Source organism: Pocillopora damicornis, chromosome 8 (assembly GCF_964200805.1).
Source record: "Pocillopora damicornis chromosome 8, jaPocDami1.2, whole genome shotgun sequence".
NCBI lineage: Eukaryota > Metazoa > Cnidaria > Anthozoa > Scleractinia > Pocilloporidae > Pocillopora > Pocillopora damicornis.
Genome location: NC_142677.1, coordinates 4,066,456 through 4,081,304, shown reverse-complemented (window position 1 = coordinate 4,081,304; position 14,849 = coordinate 4,066,456). Strand labels below are relative to the sequence as shown.

The window sequence follows — 14,849 nt, the reverse complement described above, 5'->3', positions numbered from 1 at the left end:
AGTAGCCCGCAATTTCAAAAGAGAGATCCAGCGGAACAGTTTCAAAATGGCGGAATCAGAGGAAACTGAAGAAGTAGTGGATCATTATGCAGTTTTAAACGTCCGTAGAGAGGTAAAAATTAACTTAGCCAAATTATTGATGCGGCAACTATGTTATCTTGCTAATGATGTACTTTGAATTGAATTTCAGGCCAATGAAAGTGAAATCAAAGCAGCTTACAGGCGCATGTGTGTGTTATATCATCCGGATAAGCATACTGATCCCGCCAAGAAAAAAGTAAGCTTGTTAAATAACTCTTCGGTTCGCCAGAATTTTGTTTTGTAATTTTATATGAAGATTTATCTTAGTATTAAAATATGCGATTCTCAACATAGGCCAAAATACTGATGTTTAGCAACCGAAACATCAGAAATGTACTTGTCCTTGAATATTGCATGTGACCATAATGCTTGCTGAAGGGGGATGCCTTGACATCCTGAAATAGGGTAGCCCGGTTAGTTGGCCATATGAGAACTCTACACATATGAGAAATTTTAGCCTTTTAATTGGCCGAGATCTAAGCAAGATCTCAAGTCGCATAGGAAATGTACGCTCAGTTACTAGGTGAATATGATGCAATCTCAGTAACCAGGCTGTGGACTCAAGGTGAACAGGTCTGTGAAAGAAACTTAATCCTATTTTAAATTTTGTAGGCTTTTTCCTCTAGAGGAAAATATACTGTATGAGGTATACACTCATATATTGACGCTGGGCATCAGTTCAGAAAGAATGTTCACTGTGACTTGTGGCTTGGCTCCCTGTCCTAAAGCTCTGGAAATTAAAAAGCTCTGGGGAAGGTGGGTTGGGGGGGAGGGGGGATGAGGGGATCAACAAGGGAAATTACTCTTACTTCTTCTTTTTTGTTTGTTTGTAATCTTAGGCCCTTCATGAATGATTTCACTTTATGGTCAAAATGTTTTACATTGAAATTGTCTTTTTTTTAATTGGTTCTCCAGATTGCTGAAGAACTATTCAGTAAAGTTCAAAAGGCTCATGATGGTATGTTATTCTTTGAAGTATGTTAATTATAATTCAATTGAATCTTCATTGAGAAATTAAGGTACAAAAAAAAAAAACCAAAATGCATATCTTGAGCAAAATATTAAGTATGTTAAATAATTAATAATATGATTTTTTTCCAATTAGTCCTCAGTAATCCAGAGAAAAGAGGAATTTATGATATTTATGGCCAAAAAGGACTTGATGCTGGCTGGGAGGTTAGTGCTGAGAAGTAATCAGTAGTATTGTTAACCATTTTACTCCTAAGATCTCCTGAATAATTCTCCTTACTATCTGCCATTCAATTTTTATAACAATTGTTCTAAGAATTCAGAATTAGATTGATTAATAATTTATAAATTTCTTCATTCTCATCACCTAGAAGGAGACAGAGGGATTTTTCTGTGCTTCCCTTGAAATTAAATAACCCTTTACACCCTAACATCAGTATGCATATTCTCCATACTGTTCTCTATACATTTCCAAAGGTCTAACAAGGAGAATTTGTTTAACAATCAAGAGTTTCTTTAGTTGGTGATGATTCCCTTTATTCTCATGATCATAACTGAGGGTTCAGCAGTATTATTGTAAGGAGAAAGTAGATGCTGGTCACTCTTAGGGTTTTAAAGAGTTAAAAATGTTGTTTTATCCTTTTGCAGATTATTGAGAGGCAAAGGTCTCCAGCTGAAGTAAGCTGAAACTTACTCTAATAAAATTTGAAGAAATGTTTTGTCAGTAATTGAGGTTTACAATCACGAGTAAAACTGCTTTGCTAGATAAGTGTAGTCAACTTAAGGATGACAAGAAGATTGATAGTGCATTGTAACTGTTTAACTCCCAAGATCTGATTGTTACTTCTCCCCTCTGGTGGCTAAAAATTTCCCTGTAAATACATATGATTTACAGTTATTTGGTGAAAAAACAAGATAACAACTTCTGCCTGATAGGTTTGAGTATTCTCATTACCTGTTTGCTGGATAATGTATGGATATTATAGGGAGAAGTTACATGTTAATCACTGGGAGTTAAAGGGTTAAGGTAAAAAGGGAGATTTCTAATGATAGGAATGTTGTTGTATGTTACTTGCTTAGTTGCGTGAAGAATATGAGAGACTACAAAGAGAGAAGGAGGAGCAGCGTTTACGGCGGATCACAAATCCAACAGTAAGTTATTAGATTCTTTTTTTTTTGGTATTCAGATTTTGTGTTATCATCATTATGCTGAATGAAGGGAAGACTTGATAGCCTTATGGTTAGCACATTAGCCTTGTGGTGTGCACACAAGACTAATGATTGAAAGGTCAAGGGAACTGACATGACTGTGATTGGTTCCTTAGCAAGGCTTTTTACTCTCAGAGTTCCTTTTCCCAATCAGGGGCGTATTGGTTGCTGACAAATTGTCAGCAGTGAGCATAGCCTGACTGATGTCTATGAGTTGACCTCCAATGTGACCATCATCCTTTCCAGGGGAAGGACCGTTTCTCTTAGTGGCTTTTTCATGGTCAAGGGTGTAGGAAATATTAACATTGTGCATGGGGTAAACATTTGTTAAATGGTGAGAGGGAGTAAGATTCTAAAAAAAACTATGGTTCTGCATCAGCAGGGGAGTATTTCAAGATAATTTGGTTTTATCAGTGTAGTTGAAATGTGAAGTGTTCACTGTAAAGAGATTCTAAAGCTCATGTTATGAGCACTAGCTCTTGGTCAGAGTGAATTGATTATTGAGTACCATGCAGGATCATTTAGGTTGTGAGGAATTATGCTGTGGCCACACAAACTTTGTTCAAAAGTATGTTGTATGCGTTGATAAGTTCTTGCAGCTAAGTTGGTCCATCTAATGCATGCAGACTTAACTGTATTATGGTACCAAAATGATTTGTGAAAAGCATTTTTTACCTTTCAGGGAAGTATTTCTGTTGGAGTGGATGCTACAGACTTGTTCGATAATTACAACTTAATTGATTCTTTCAATGAAAGGTGAGTTCTTTTCTTAATTTTGGACTGCTCTCAGAGTATCACAAGTAACACAAATAGAAACATTAAACAGTCTAAAGCATAGTCTAAAGATATCTTTTTTGGTCTCGAATCTCAGGGTTTTGCCAAACATTGAAGTTAGTTCCATGTCAATCTCACAGTCAATAGAGGTACTTGATGAATATATGCATATTGTATTATCTGAAGTTTTGGTATGTAGTATCACAAAGTATTTTTACAAGTTTTGTTATATTTGGATGAGTCTGTAATGCTAGTCAAAATGTAAACTACAAGTACAATTACAGGCATTACTACACACTAAAACGTGTTATAAGTTATTTATTGTCAACTGCTTTATTTTATGTGCATTTCTTATAAGGCAAGAAAAGGGAAGCTGATAGAGAAGTGTAACGCACAGCTGACTGGTTAATTGAGTTTATTTGTTACAGTACAAAATGACCAAGTGTCCAAATATGGCCTGATATTTGTACTCGATTCACACATTATTTGTACTCTACTCAGTGAAGTGGGATAATAAATCAAGATATCAATAGTTTTTAGTAACTAGTGTTTGTATCCTTTGCTTGCCAACTGTCTACTTTGTCAGATTGTTGATCAAAATTTTCTAAACCTCAGCATTTTTATGAAGGAAACTTTTTGCTGATTAAGAAGAAAGCTAAAAAAGAGGGAAAGGTGATACAATTGACCTGATTTCATTGATTAGTTCTTGCTCTCTGTGAGTCAGAGTAAAAGCCCTTGGACCATTTGAGGTTAAGGGAAACCTAATAGTGACTGAGAAACACTTTAAAGTATAACTGTTACAACAAACTCTTTTATGTTCAGTTGTTACAGTCTCTTGGATTTGTTATTAAGGCATCAGATATGCTGTTTAGAAAAGGAGACAGCCTTGAAATAACTTTTGCTTTCCTCTCAAGGCACCTCTGACTCGCACTGATACACTCACTCTAGCTGGTAATTTAAAGATCAAGAATGGAAATGGAGATGGTAGTGTCTCAGTGTCAACAAGGAGGTTATTTTCACACAGTAAATGGGCTGAGGTAACTGTTGATTTTTTAAAGGTACTGCATGTGTCACTGTGACAGGATTTGCATGGCTGCATTCCCTGTTCAGGAAACAACTTGGAACTTCTGTTTTGAACTTTCAATTCAGAAGGTGAATAGTTTTGAACAAGGTGTCAATGTTGAGATCTTTTTTAGATTTTTTTTTTTATCAATCATGGAAGGCAACTGTCCATCTTTTTCTTCTTATCTCATAGCTGTTAACCGTTTGACCCTCAAGACCAACATCTAATTTCTCCTTATAATGTCACCCCTGATTCATACAGTAAGATCAGGAGAAGAAAGGAAATGATCACCAATGAAAGATGCTTTTGATTGCTAAACACTTTCTCCTTGTTAACACCTTTGGAAATGTTTGAAGATCAGTTTGGAGAATATGTATTCTGATACTAGGATGTAAATAGTTGAAATAACTGGAAGGTAATTTGAATTAATTTTAGGCCACCTTTGAGGCTGGAAATGGCCCGAACCTTACCCTTCGGGGATTTGCAAACCTTACACAGAGAAGGTGAGTAATTTTTTGGTCCAACAGTTTGTAATATGTTTATTACTTCTGCGATCAGCATTCCTCAGTGCAAGCAATCTCAGTCTTGATAAATAAATGTAGCTTTCTGGGGTTGATTCACAAGAGAAAACTGTAAGGCTAATCAAGATGTTTTTTGTTTTTTTTTTCATCTCAATCTCAGCCACAAAATAATTTATATTGGAAGCCTTTTTGGAACATTTTTTGTTTATTTGACCTAAAATATATATTCTGTGTTTCTTTAGTCATATAATTGGAGGAATTTCCATCAGAGGTCATGGCAGTGCAGTGTCTGGTGGATTTCATTGCAGTATGTATTTTGTGATAGTAACATTATGTTAAGCTCATCTGTTAAAATTTTAACAGTTACATCTTCAGAACTGAATATATCAGTGGTGAAGAACCATTGTTATTTATCCCCTAACCTTGCCAGGAAGTCATTTTTCCCCATTCATCCCATGCTTATCACAAACAAATAACATGTCACCTTATCCTAACCCTTTAGCTCCCATGAGTGACCAAGGCAGAATTTCTCCTTACAATATCAATACAATTTCAAGCAGACAGGTGATGAGAATAAAGAAAAATATCGATCAGGGGATTAGTAGTTGATCCAATACCAAATTCTCAGATCAAACAGCATAAGAATTGTGTGGCAAACAGTTGGGAGAATTACTAACAAGATCTTGGGATTAAAAGGGTCAAGCTCAAAATTTACCATGTTTCTTAACGTACTTTTATTCATGATGCTTTTGACATCGGTAATCCCAGCGGCATGCACAAGGTGTTTGTATCCGAATTTTTTCCAATGGAATCCTCATGGGATCTCAGTCTAAAAAAACCCCTCTCAAAAAAAAACCCTCTCTAAAAGAAAACCCCTCTAATAAACCCCTCTCTAAAAAACCCCCTCCAAAAAACCCCTCCGCGAAAAAAAAAATTCTCTTTAATAAACCCCTCTCTAATAAACCCCTTTCTAATAGACCCGTTTCTACTAAACCCCTCTCTAGAAAACCCCTCTAAAAAAAATCCTTTCTAAAAATCCCCTCTCTAATAAACCTCCCTTATACACTCGACAAAGTAATAACATCCTTAGCATATTTTCGCTAAATCGTAGGATCCTGTCACGAAAGAACAACGAACCGACACTATTTATTCTATTCCGTGCAATGACCGTGATCACGAGTATATCGGACAGACCAAACGTCAGTTTGGTACACGTTTGAGAGAGCAACAAAAAGCGGTGTTCTTTTTCAAAAAGGACAATTCAGCTTTGTCAGAGCACACATGCCTAACTAACCATACAGTTGGGTGGGATAAGTCTAAAATTATCCCCACTAATCGACGCATATCAACTCCGCCCGCGCTCCTTTAAATCGTGATGATGATGGCTTTCCACCCGACGCCTCTTTACACCTCGTCAGAAAAAAGGGGAGCTTATTAGTGAGCATATAAAAGGACCTCTTGTTGCAGTGATTAGATCACCCCTGATGAAGGCACTAGACGGGAGTGTCGAAACGTTGGGTCTATGAATTGCAACTTCTCGGTTACATTCATTAAATGTTTAAACCAGAGTAGCATCAAACCATGTCTGAACATCCTTTTTAATCTCAATGTTGTTTTATTTTACTCCGTTAGTGATAGTGCGGCAACTAGACAAAAACACAGTTGGCTACATAACATATAGAGAAGGTCTTCAATCTTCACTGAATACAACCGTCATAACCGAATCTGAGGACACCAAAGCACAGGTTACAATTCAGGTACAAAGGAGGGTTTAAAATCGATATTTTTTAACCGTTTACACCCTAACATCAGTATTCATGTTCTCCCTACTTTTTCTATACATTTCCTTTGTTGCTAAAAAGGAGAATTCGTTTAACAATCAAAGCTTCTTAGGTTGGTGATCATTTCCTTTTTTCTTATGATCTTAATGAAGGATTTGGTAGTATGTCTGTAAGGAGAGATTGCATAGTGTTCAAGTATTCACCCTCGGGGTTTAAAAGGTTGATTAAATGGCGTGCTTGATGGAACAATTTGGTCACCACTAATTCGGATTTGAACAATTTGCGTCTCAAACGAGAACTTTGAAACGCGTTTTCTTATTGTTTGAAACATATTCTGCTCATGAAAAATCTTTATTGAGTGTTTAAATGCGCAACAAAGTAAAACAAAGGGTGTTTTGCCTCTTGAGCGCTGGTTTTCAAGAAGAACTTTAGCAAGACTTGAGGTGAGCTGCGTGCTAACAAGTAGCTACAAATCTTTGGTATCGAAACTTTGGTTGCCAAAAGTCAATTTCTGTCGCATTGGCAACCCTCTGGCTGTTATTTCGGACTGTTAGAGTGCTTTTTGATTGAGTATCGTAAAGCAAAAGTAATGACAACGACCAATCAGAAGAAAGGAAAATACCTTTAAGAGCCAATGAAAACTCAGAGTAAAAACAACCAAACAGCCTAAAAGGCAGGAAACGCGGGCAACCGAGTCGTGATTGGTTTTAGTTTTGCATCTGATTGGTTGAGAGAGTGACGCAGGTTATCTGGACCAATCACAGAGCGAAGTGAGGCAAAACCAAAGCAATCCCGTGTTACTTTCAATACAACTACATTTGGACCACTCCCTAAAGGACAGTTTGCATACAGAAGAAAGTTCGAGATCAAACTGTTAATAGAAGCTCAACTTAACAGCCTTTGAATATTTTTTTTGTCACTTGGAACAAGCTATGAATGTTTTATTATTGTATTTCATCTTTTTTAGTTTGGTATTCCACATTCGTTTGCAATGGTGGCGTTTGTAAGAAAAATAGAAAAGAACACAAAACTCAAAGGCTCCGTTAAGTATGTCAGATTTGTTTTCATGTTCAGTTACCATGGTATCGAAATGTCCCCAGGGGACCATTTCAATTCCGAAGGGTTCCAGATGGAAAAGGGGGTGGGGCGGACGGGAGGGGGATTTACTAGAAAGAGGTTTATTAGAAATGGGTTTATTATAGGGGGGGGGGGGGGTTATTAAAAAGGGGATTTTTAGAAAGGTATTTTTTTTTAGAGAGGGGTTTATTACAAACGGGTCTATTAGAATGGGGTTTATTAAATAGGGGGTTATAAGAGAGAGTTTTTTTTTCGGAGAGGGTTTTTTAGAGTGGGTTCTTCTTGGGAGGGGTTTATTAGAGGGGGCTTTTTAGAGAGGGTTTATTAGGTTTTTTTTTGGTTTTTTTTGGAGAGGGTTTTTTTAGGGAGTTTTTAGAGAGCAGGTCTCAGAGAGGGGGTTCGTCAGATCATTTCGGATAAACTGAAATAGTCTTGGAGGTTAGTGATTTTTTGTGTATGTCCGTGTGGGCTTTCACGATACTCAACGCATCTCATTTATTCTTTAGAACTGGAACGTTCGGTAGCGTCCTTCAATATGGATGCGAGAGGAAAATTTCTGAACACAGCACGTTAACAGCTACGATGAGCATTGGAATACCAACCGGTGTGGTGATCAAAATAAAGTAAGAGCTGGATAATAACTTATTATTGACTCTCAAATCTGTGCTGCGGAAAAAGAGGCCAGACAAACCTCGGCAAGATACTTTAGTCTCGTAGCCTGTTCCAGTAAAACGAAATGCGACAGAAAACGGCGTTGTCCTGCTACTATCGCGCTGTGAAGTATTTCGCTCCATTTTACTAACTGCTAAAGGCTATTACTCTCACCATGCCTCCCTCGGCCCAGCTGAGCTGGCTCGTTCAAAACTGGGTTGAGATAACTCAGGTTTAGTGTAAAATCTTAATTCAGATCTGAAAGCTTTTAACCCTTTACATCCTAAATACAGTATGCATATTCTCCATACTGCTCTCTATACATTTCCTAAGGTGCCGACAAGGAGAATTTGTTTACTAATCAAAAGCCTCTTCCGTTGGTGATCATTTCCTTTATTCTCATGACCTTAACGTGTGATTCAGGGCTGATATTGTAAGGAGAAATTAGATGCTCGTCACTCTCAGGGTTTAAAGGATTAAAGAAAATGCAGTATAACTCTTTTTGTCGACAATTTGATGATTGGATGCTCCGGCAAGAATAGAGAAAATTATTCCTAAAGAAGCTTTAGAAAATACAATATAAAAACCTGAATGAAAATTTAACCCTCGTTAGCGCTAATCGGTCTTCGGACAACTTGGCTCTGGAGTATAAACTGGTAACGCCGGCCGAACTATCAGGGTAGCCTGCACTAGGCATTCGGTTACAGTAAAACGCATTGAAATAGTAAAATGGTGCGATTGTGGCGGCGCGACTCGACCCAAACCTCCTTCCGCTAGCATCGCTCTTCGCTTTACTGACTGAACGCCTGAAACAGGGTCGTGCCAAAATCCTACCGGCTAGAGGTACGCCCGTGGAGCACTAGTGACGAGTTTCCTGAGTCGAGTGATCATCGGAAATTAAGCGAAATTTCCTTGATTTAACTTTCACAATGTATTCTTCATATGCAAGGTATGTGATAATGTTCATACCTGGTTCAATCACGTCGCTTGACTATTGGAAAATCGCAAATGGTGTTACTGGAATAGTCCGCGTGTCATGAACTTCGTAATAAACCTCGCTCACCGTAGAGTCTCTGTGGCTCAGGTGTGAAGCATCGGAGCACGGAATCCGAAGGTCTGAGGTTCGATTCCTCACGGAGACTCAGAACAACATCTTTCTCGAATAAATAACTGTTGGTAAGACGATGCAGAGTTCAGCGAACTTGCCACTAAGCTACTGTGTCCCTCGCTCTTAAACACAGGCACACCATATTGGGAGAGACGCATAACAGACTTAGCAAATGTTGGTCTTATTTTCCTTTTTTATGTTAGATTGACGCGTGCATCTCAAGTGTACAACTTTCCAATAAACTTGTCGGAAGAGATCCAACCAGCCGCTATATTTTATGGCACGGTCGTTCCAGTTGCTGTGTTCTGGGTCGTGAAGATGCTGATTGTCAACCCATTTGTGAAGATGGAAAAGGAAATGTAAGCGTCTATTTAGCCCGCCAGCAGGATTTCATCAGTGTTGGAGCACGAGCGACTAGGCCCGCGGAATTCAAGCGAGCGTGCGAGCGGTCTGTGAGGGGTTTGACTCAAGACATCTTGCTAAGACCCTCGTTGACCCTTCGCTGAACTCTCGCACGCTCGCATCGCGCGTTTCGAGCAGGGAAAGTACTGGATTAGAACGGATGTCTTTCGTGGCTCAGCATGTCCAACACTAGGTTGTTTTTCGATAATATTTTTGATAATATTTTGCTGGACAGTTTTCACTGAATGTTTTTCTTTTTCCTAGGGAGACAGAAGCTAATAAAACGAAACATGCAAGGCAAATGGCGGAAAAGAAGCGAGAGGCAGAGAGTAGTGTAAGTGGCGTTTTTTACTGCTGTGTTATAGAACAGTGAAACCTCGTTTTGTCCAAATTTGGCTGTCTATTTCGGAAGCAAGGACGATGCAGTGCTGAGAGCGCTCCTTGGGGCGTGGGTTCGATTCCCCAACCTGACTTCACGAACGGGTTCAGTTTGTTGTTAGTTCCAGTCCTTGCTCTGAGAGTTTTTCTCTGGGTTCTCCGGATTTCCTCCCTTCACAAAAACCAACACTGCTGATTCCAGCTCAACTTAACACCACAAAGCGAAGAGTTGTTTCACTGAAATGCTACTGCTAAAATCTACTTTATTTTTTATTCAATTTCACAACTTTCTATGTTGTTACCACACTGTGTGCTTCTAGCGAGGGTGTTAAAAATGTCTGCAAAAAACCAACCGTTTACTTAATCAATTCAAATCTTCTATAATTCTGAGACGAGCTCCCGGGGCGAGAGACCCTGAAATAAATCCTGTCGAACCCAGGAAGGTGAAAACAAGAATTTTCATGAGACAAATTTGGTTATTAACAAAGACATCGCATTGCTAACTTTCCTACGACTTGGTCGGAGTGTGGCTAAATAAAAACTGTGGTAACATTCTTTGAAATTAAAGAAATTTAGAGAGGAATGCTTGAAACGAAGAGTCATGTTCACTTCTTTTCAGATACAACTAATGCAAGAGACTTGCGAGAGAATAATTGAATATGAATCATCCCGGCACGGTAAGGAATAGAACATCATTCTTAAGTTCGCCCTTTTTTATTACCTTGGCTTTATGGTATTTGACTGATAGATGTCGCCTTTCTTTATGTTTTGCAGGCTTAATAATAGTAAATGCGTGGTATGGACACTTGGTGTCCATGGACGAAAGGTAACAGATTTTAAGAGTCACGCATAACAAAAGTCTTGCGGATGGATTTTATTTCTTTGTTACATGATAAGCAAATAGTGCTTCGACAATGGTGATTTAGTTTCTTTGTTTCTTTCAGTACACAGGGTGTTAATCGAGGCCCCAGTAAAGTAATCGACGTTACCGTGCCTGTGCAATGTCAAGTGAAGGACTCGCGACTATTTCTCACAGAGTCATCAAAGGTACGATACTTCGAATTGGTGTTTTTGTTATTTCGCCTAGCCGTTAAGGCAGGAGAGGGTCAACTCTTTAATACTCGGGTGCGACAAGTTGTAACTTCGTACAATATCAGTAGTGGATCAAGTACCTTATTGTAACTTATTTCGCGACTGTAGAAAAATTGCGAAATTTAAGACCGGTGTTAAAAAAAAATTTGGCGAAAATTGACCACGCGTAATTGATTCCACTTGACCAACATCGAAGAAAAGCACTGCGATGCCAAGAGATGGCAGAAAGCAGGAGTTGTCGAGGTGGTAAAGAGTGTGTCAGCTCTTCCTTCCGAGGATCCATTTAAAGAAATTCACAATGTGCTGTAGCTGTAAGCGCAAATAGACAGAGTCATTGCTGTTATATAGCTTTGCTTTGTTGCAAAAAAACATGTCAATTGTTCACATCTTCGTTTTGTTATTATAATATGATAATTTTGGTTATATCAACTGAGTTGATAATTTAAATTGGCCACCGTGAAGAGTTTCAAAGCTGAAGTTTCGAACGTTAGCCCTTCGTCAGAGAACAGACCTCGAAACGTCAGCTTTCAAACTCTTCACGGTGGCCAATCCACATAATCAACTCTGTTGGTAAAACCAAAATTATCTTGTTATACTACCTCACCGACGCAGCACCACTGGAAACTTCCCCCCTTAATTTATTGATTATAGTATGGTTTTGTTTAGTGTCACTGGAAAGTGTTGTTATGGAAAATCTATGATTGTTTATACCAGTTCTGACACTAAGAGAGGATTTAGTTATCCTCTCTTGGTGAGGTAAACTGTTTGGTAATCCAGATCACTATTTTAAAAAATTTCGCGAAAAAATAGCTCTTTTTAATATATCTTTTATCCAAATGGCGAAATTAAAGTCTTGCGAAATATGCCCGTTCCACTTTCGTGAAATTAAGTTCCGCAAAAACGAGAAACATTAACCCTTTTCAGCCTAACATCAGTATACATATTCTCCATACTGTTCTCTATACATTTCCTAATGTGCCGGTAAGGAGAATTTTTTAAACAATCAAGAGGTTCTTCAGTTGATGATCATTTCCTTTATTCTCATGACCTTACTGTTTGTTCCATGGGTGATATTGAAAGGAGAAATTTGATGCTGGTCACTCTCAGGGATTTAAGGGTTAATGTGGTTGGTGAGACTACACAAGTGTATTTGGTAGGGGCTTGTTATCTTGATATCTCAGCAAATTCTCTCAGCTAACTCTGAGGGAAAATGTGTAACAGCTAAAGGGGAGAGTAGGGGATATTATTGTGGGAGGTAAAATGTTAAGGCCACCACAAGATCTCCGTATTTACCAATTCCTTGAAGAAATCATCCTCATGGTCTTCTGTGCAGCTTTTTTTTTGGTCTTGCCGTGCAACGGAGAGAGAACTCTGCGTGACAACACCAAATTAGGCTTAGCAGCTCCAGTTGCTCTGAATTTAACAGAGAAGAAAGTGAATTTCAAAGTTCGGTTTCTCGGCACCTAATAGAATACTTTGCTCTCTTGTTTCCTTATTTTCCTTCTTTTTCTTTTCTTACAGTGTAATCTCAGCGGATTTTACGATCCTTGCCCCGAGGAAGAAAAGTTGTTGAAAATAAGATATCTCTTCAGAGACGCAGTACACGAGGTTACATACGGAGATGAAGAGCCTGTTCGGATACCAAAACAATGTGAGCAACTTCTCACTGTACTTCATTTTGTTTCAGTTTGTGACGGGTTCTTTTCTGAGAGATACGCGCTGTGGTGTGTTTTTGGGTTATCTTTTACCAATGAAACAGAAGCCCGGCGTAGGGGACGTCCGAAATTCTCTGTTCCGGTCAATGCAGTCCACAACGGGTAGAATAATCTCCTACCCAGATCCTACCATGTAACTGAACTGAAATATATGCACAACCGCTTGACCTTAAAAGGTCTGGGTACGAGAAAACGGGTATTGTGTGGTTGGGAAATTTACTTCACAGTCCTATTGCCTCTTTTCGCCCAAGAGTGCACATCCAGAGGGGAGAGGCGAGAATTTTTGTCGGCTCTATCATCAGATCTCGGGATAATCCCGGTAACGCGAACATTCTTGCATAGCATTTGTATCATTCATTGCTAAACGCTGATACTCACAGAAAAGCATTAGTTTAAGCCACCTCACCTGAGGCGTGCGGAAATACGTAACTGTGCCCCCCTTATAAATCCAAGGTACTCCCTAGCCTATGGGGGGGGGGGGAGGGTACGGTTACACGGCTACACTTAGACTGGTCACGCCCTGGATAATCCTTCCACTTCAACATAATTTGTTCAGACATAGTTTGATGCTACTCTATCTTAAAGATTTAAATGTGTGCTCCGATAAAGCTGAATTTTCTTTTTTGCAAAAGAAAACCGCTTTTTGATGCTCTTTCAAACGTGTACCAAACTGAATGTTTTTGTGAGGAGGCCTAGTACGCCTGAGTATGCTACTTACTTCTGCCCTTACCAAGTGCCTATTGTCGTTGTTGAGTTGAGAAATGCTTTCCTCGACAGCGGCGACAATTTCAGCAGTCGGTATTTTGCGAGGAGCAAGCAACGTCAGTTTGGTACACATTTGAAAGAGCATCAAAAAGCGGTTTTCTTTTGCAAAAAAGAAAATTCAGCTTTATCGGAGCACACATGCTTAACCAACCATACAATTGGGTGGGATAAGTCTAAAACTATCACCACTAATCGGCGTTACCACCAGCGCCTTTGTTTGGAAGCCTGGCACATTAACTTCGCCCACGCTCCTTTAAATCGTGATGATGGCGGCTTACTTCCTGGCGCCTATTTACACCTTTTCAGAAAAAAAAAGGCTGTTAATTAGTGAGCGTTTAAAACGACCTCTTGTTGCAGCATTTAGATCACCCCTGATGAAGGCACTAGGCAGGAGTGTCGAAACATTGGGTCTATGAATTGTAACTTCCCGGTAACCTTCATTAAATCTTTAAGCCAGAGTAGCATCAAACTACGTCTGATTGTCCGCCTGGTTGCCATGTGAACTTTAATACATGATTTGTTCAGTTGCGTTTGGTTGCTCCGTAATTGACCAAAAATGTGGAGTAATTGTGAGGTGCCTTTATCAGCTTTTGTCTAACTTTGGTGAGGAGTTGTCGGAAAGAAATGTAACAGCTGTTTTTGTTGCTCTTTTCCAGCTCACCAGATTCATTTGAGTTGACTGTGACAATTTGAAATGAATCATATATTATTTAAGCTGTCCATATTTTTGGTGTTCCATGGTGGTCGCAAAAGCGGAGTCAAGGAGTATGTTTCATGGCACATCCTACTAGATGAGGTGCCTGAGGATTAGAATACCGAAACTTTTGCCACAGTTGTGGTACAAGGGACACAACATTTCGGACGCGAAGCCAAATATGAAAGAAATGACAACACAGCCATCTATTTTGACTTGTAAGGTCTACAGTGGTACACAGAAATTCAAGTTCTTTCGTGGAGACCTTTTTACGTATCTTGGAGATTGGTGAATCAAGATAAGAAGCGGGGAATTGTAACATATTCACTTTTTAACGTGATTGAATTAAAATCAACACAAACTCAAATCGATGATGTGGAATTTTTGATCATGAAGAGTATATATATATATATATATCTTATTAGACATTTTGGTGTGTGGTATCGCTGCGTATTTTTACGAGTTGTGCCGTATCAAATACAAACTACGAGTAAGAATACTCAGCGACACTACAAACCTAAACGTCTTATAAGTTATTTATTACCCAACTGCTTTTTTTTCTGCTAAGT

At 38.9% G+C, this 14,849-nt stretch overlaps 1 protein-coding gene across 1 annotated transcript; it reads left to right on the top strand.

Annotated features, from left to right (window-relative positions):
* Window positions 1–27: 27 nt before the first annotated feature.
* Window positions 28–14,647, top strand: LOC113678694 (dnaJ homolog subfamily C member 11). Its single transcript, XM_089214283.1, has 21 exons — window positions 28–112; window positions 191–277; window positions 997–1,039; window positions 1,187–1,257; window positions 1,699–1,728; window positions 2,131–2,202; window positions 2,942–3,015; window positions 3,131–3,182; window positions 3,948–4,070; window positions 4,532–4,599; window positions 4,860–4,924; window positions 6,250–6,374; window positions 7,366–7,445; window positions 7,982–8,098; window positions 9,438–9,593; window positions 9,901–9,970; window positions 10,634–10,691; window positions 10,789–10,840; window positions 10,959–11,061; window positions 12,628–12,757; window positions 14,243–14,647. The coding sequence occupies exons 1-21, from the start codon at window positions 47–49 to the stop codon at window positions 14,263–14,265; spliced, it is 1,665 nt and encodes a 554-aa protein (XP_089070409.1). The 5' UTR covers window positions 28–46; the 3' UTR covers window positions 14,266–14,647.
* Window positions 14,648–14,849: the final 202 nt, after the last annotated feature.

Excerpts from the sequence above, each read along its gene's own strand:
- LOC113678694 (XM_089214283.1), top strand. The coding sequence starts at position 47 with ATGGCGGAATCAGAGGAAACTGAAGAAGTAGTGGATCATTATGCAGTT. Across the intron at positions 8,099-9,437 it reads GGTGTGGTGATCAAAATAAA|ATTGACGCGTGCATCTCAAG; the intron begins GTAAGAGCTGGA and ends TTTTTATGTTAG. Across the intron at positions 11,062-12,627 it reads TTCTCACAGAGTCATCAAAG|TGTAATCTCAGCGGATTTTA; the intron begins GTACGATACTTC and ends CTTTTCTTACAG.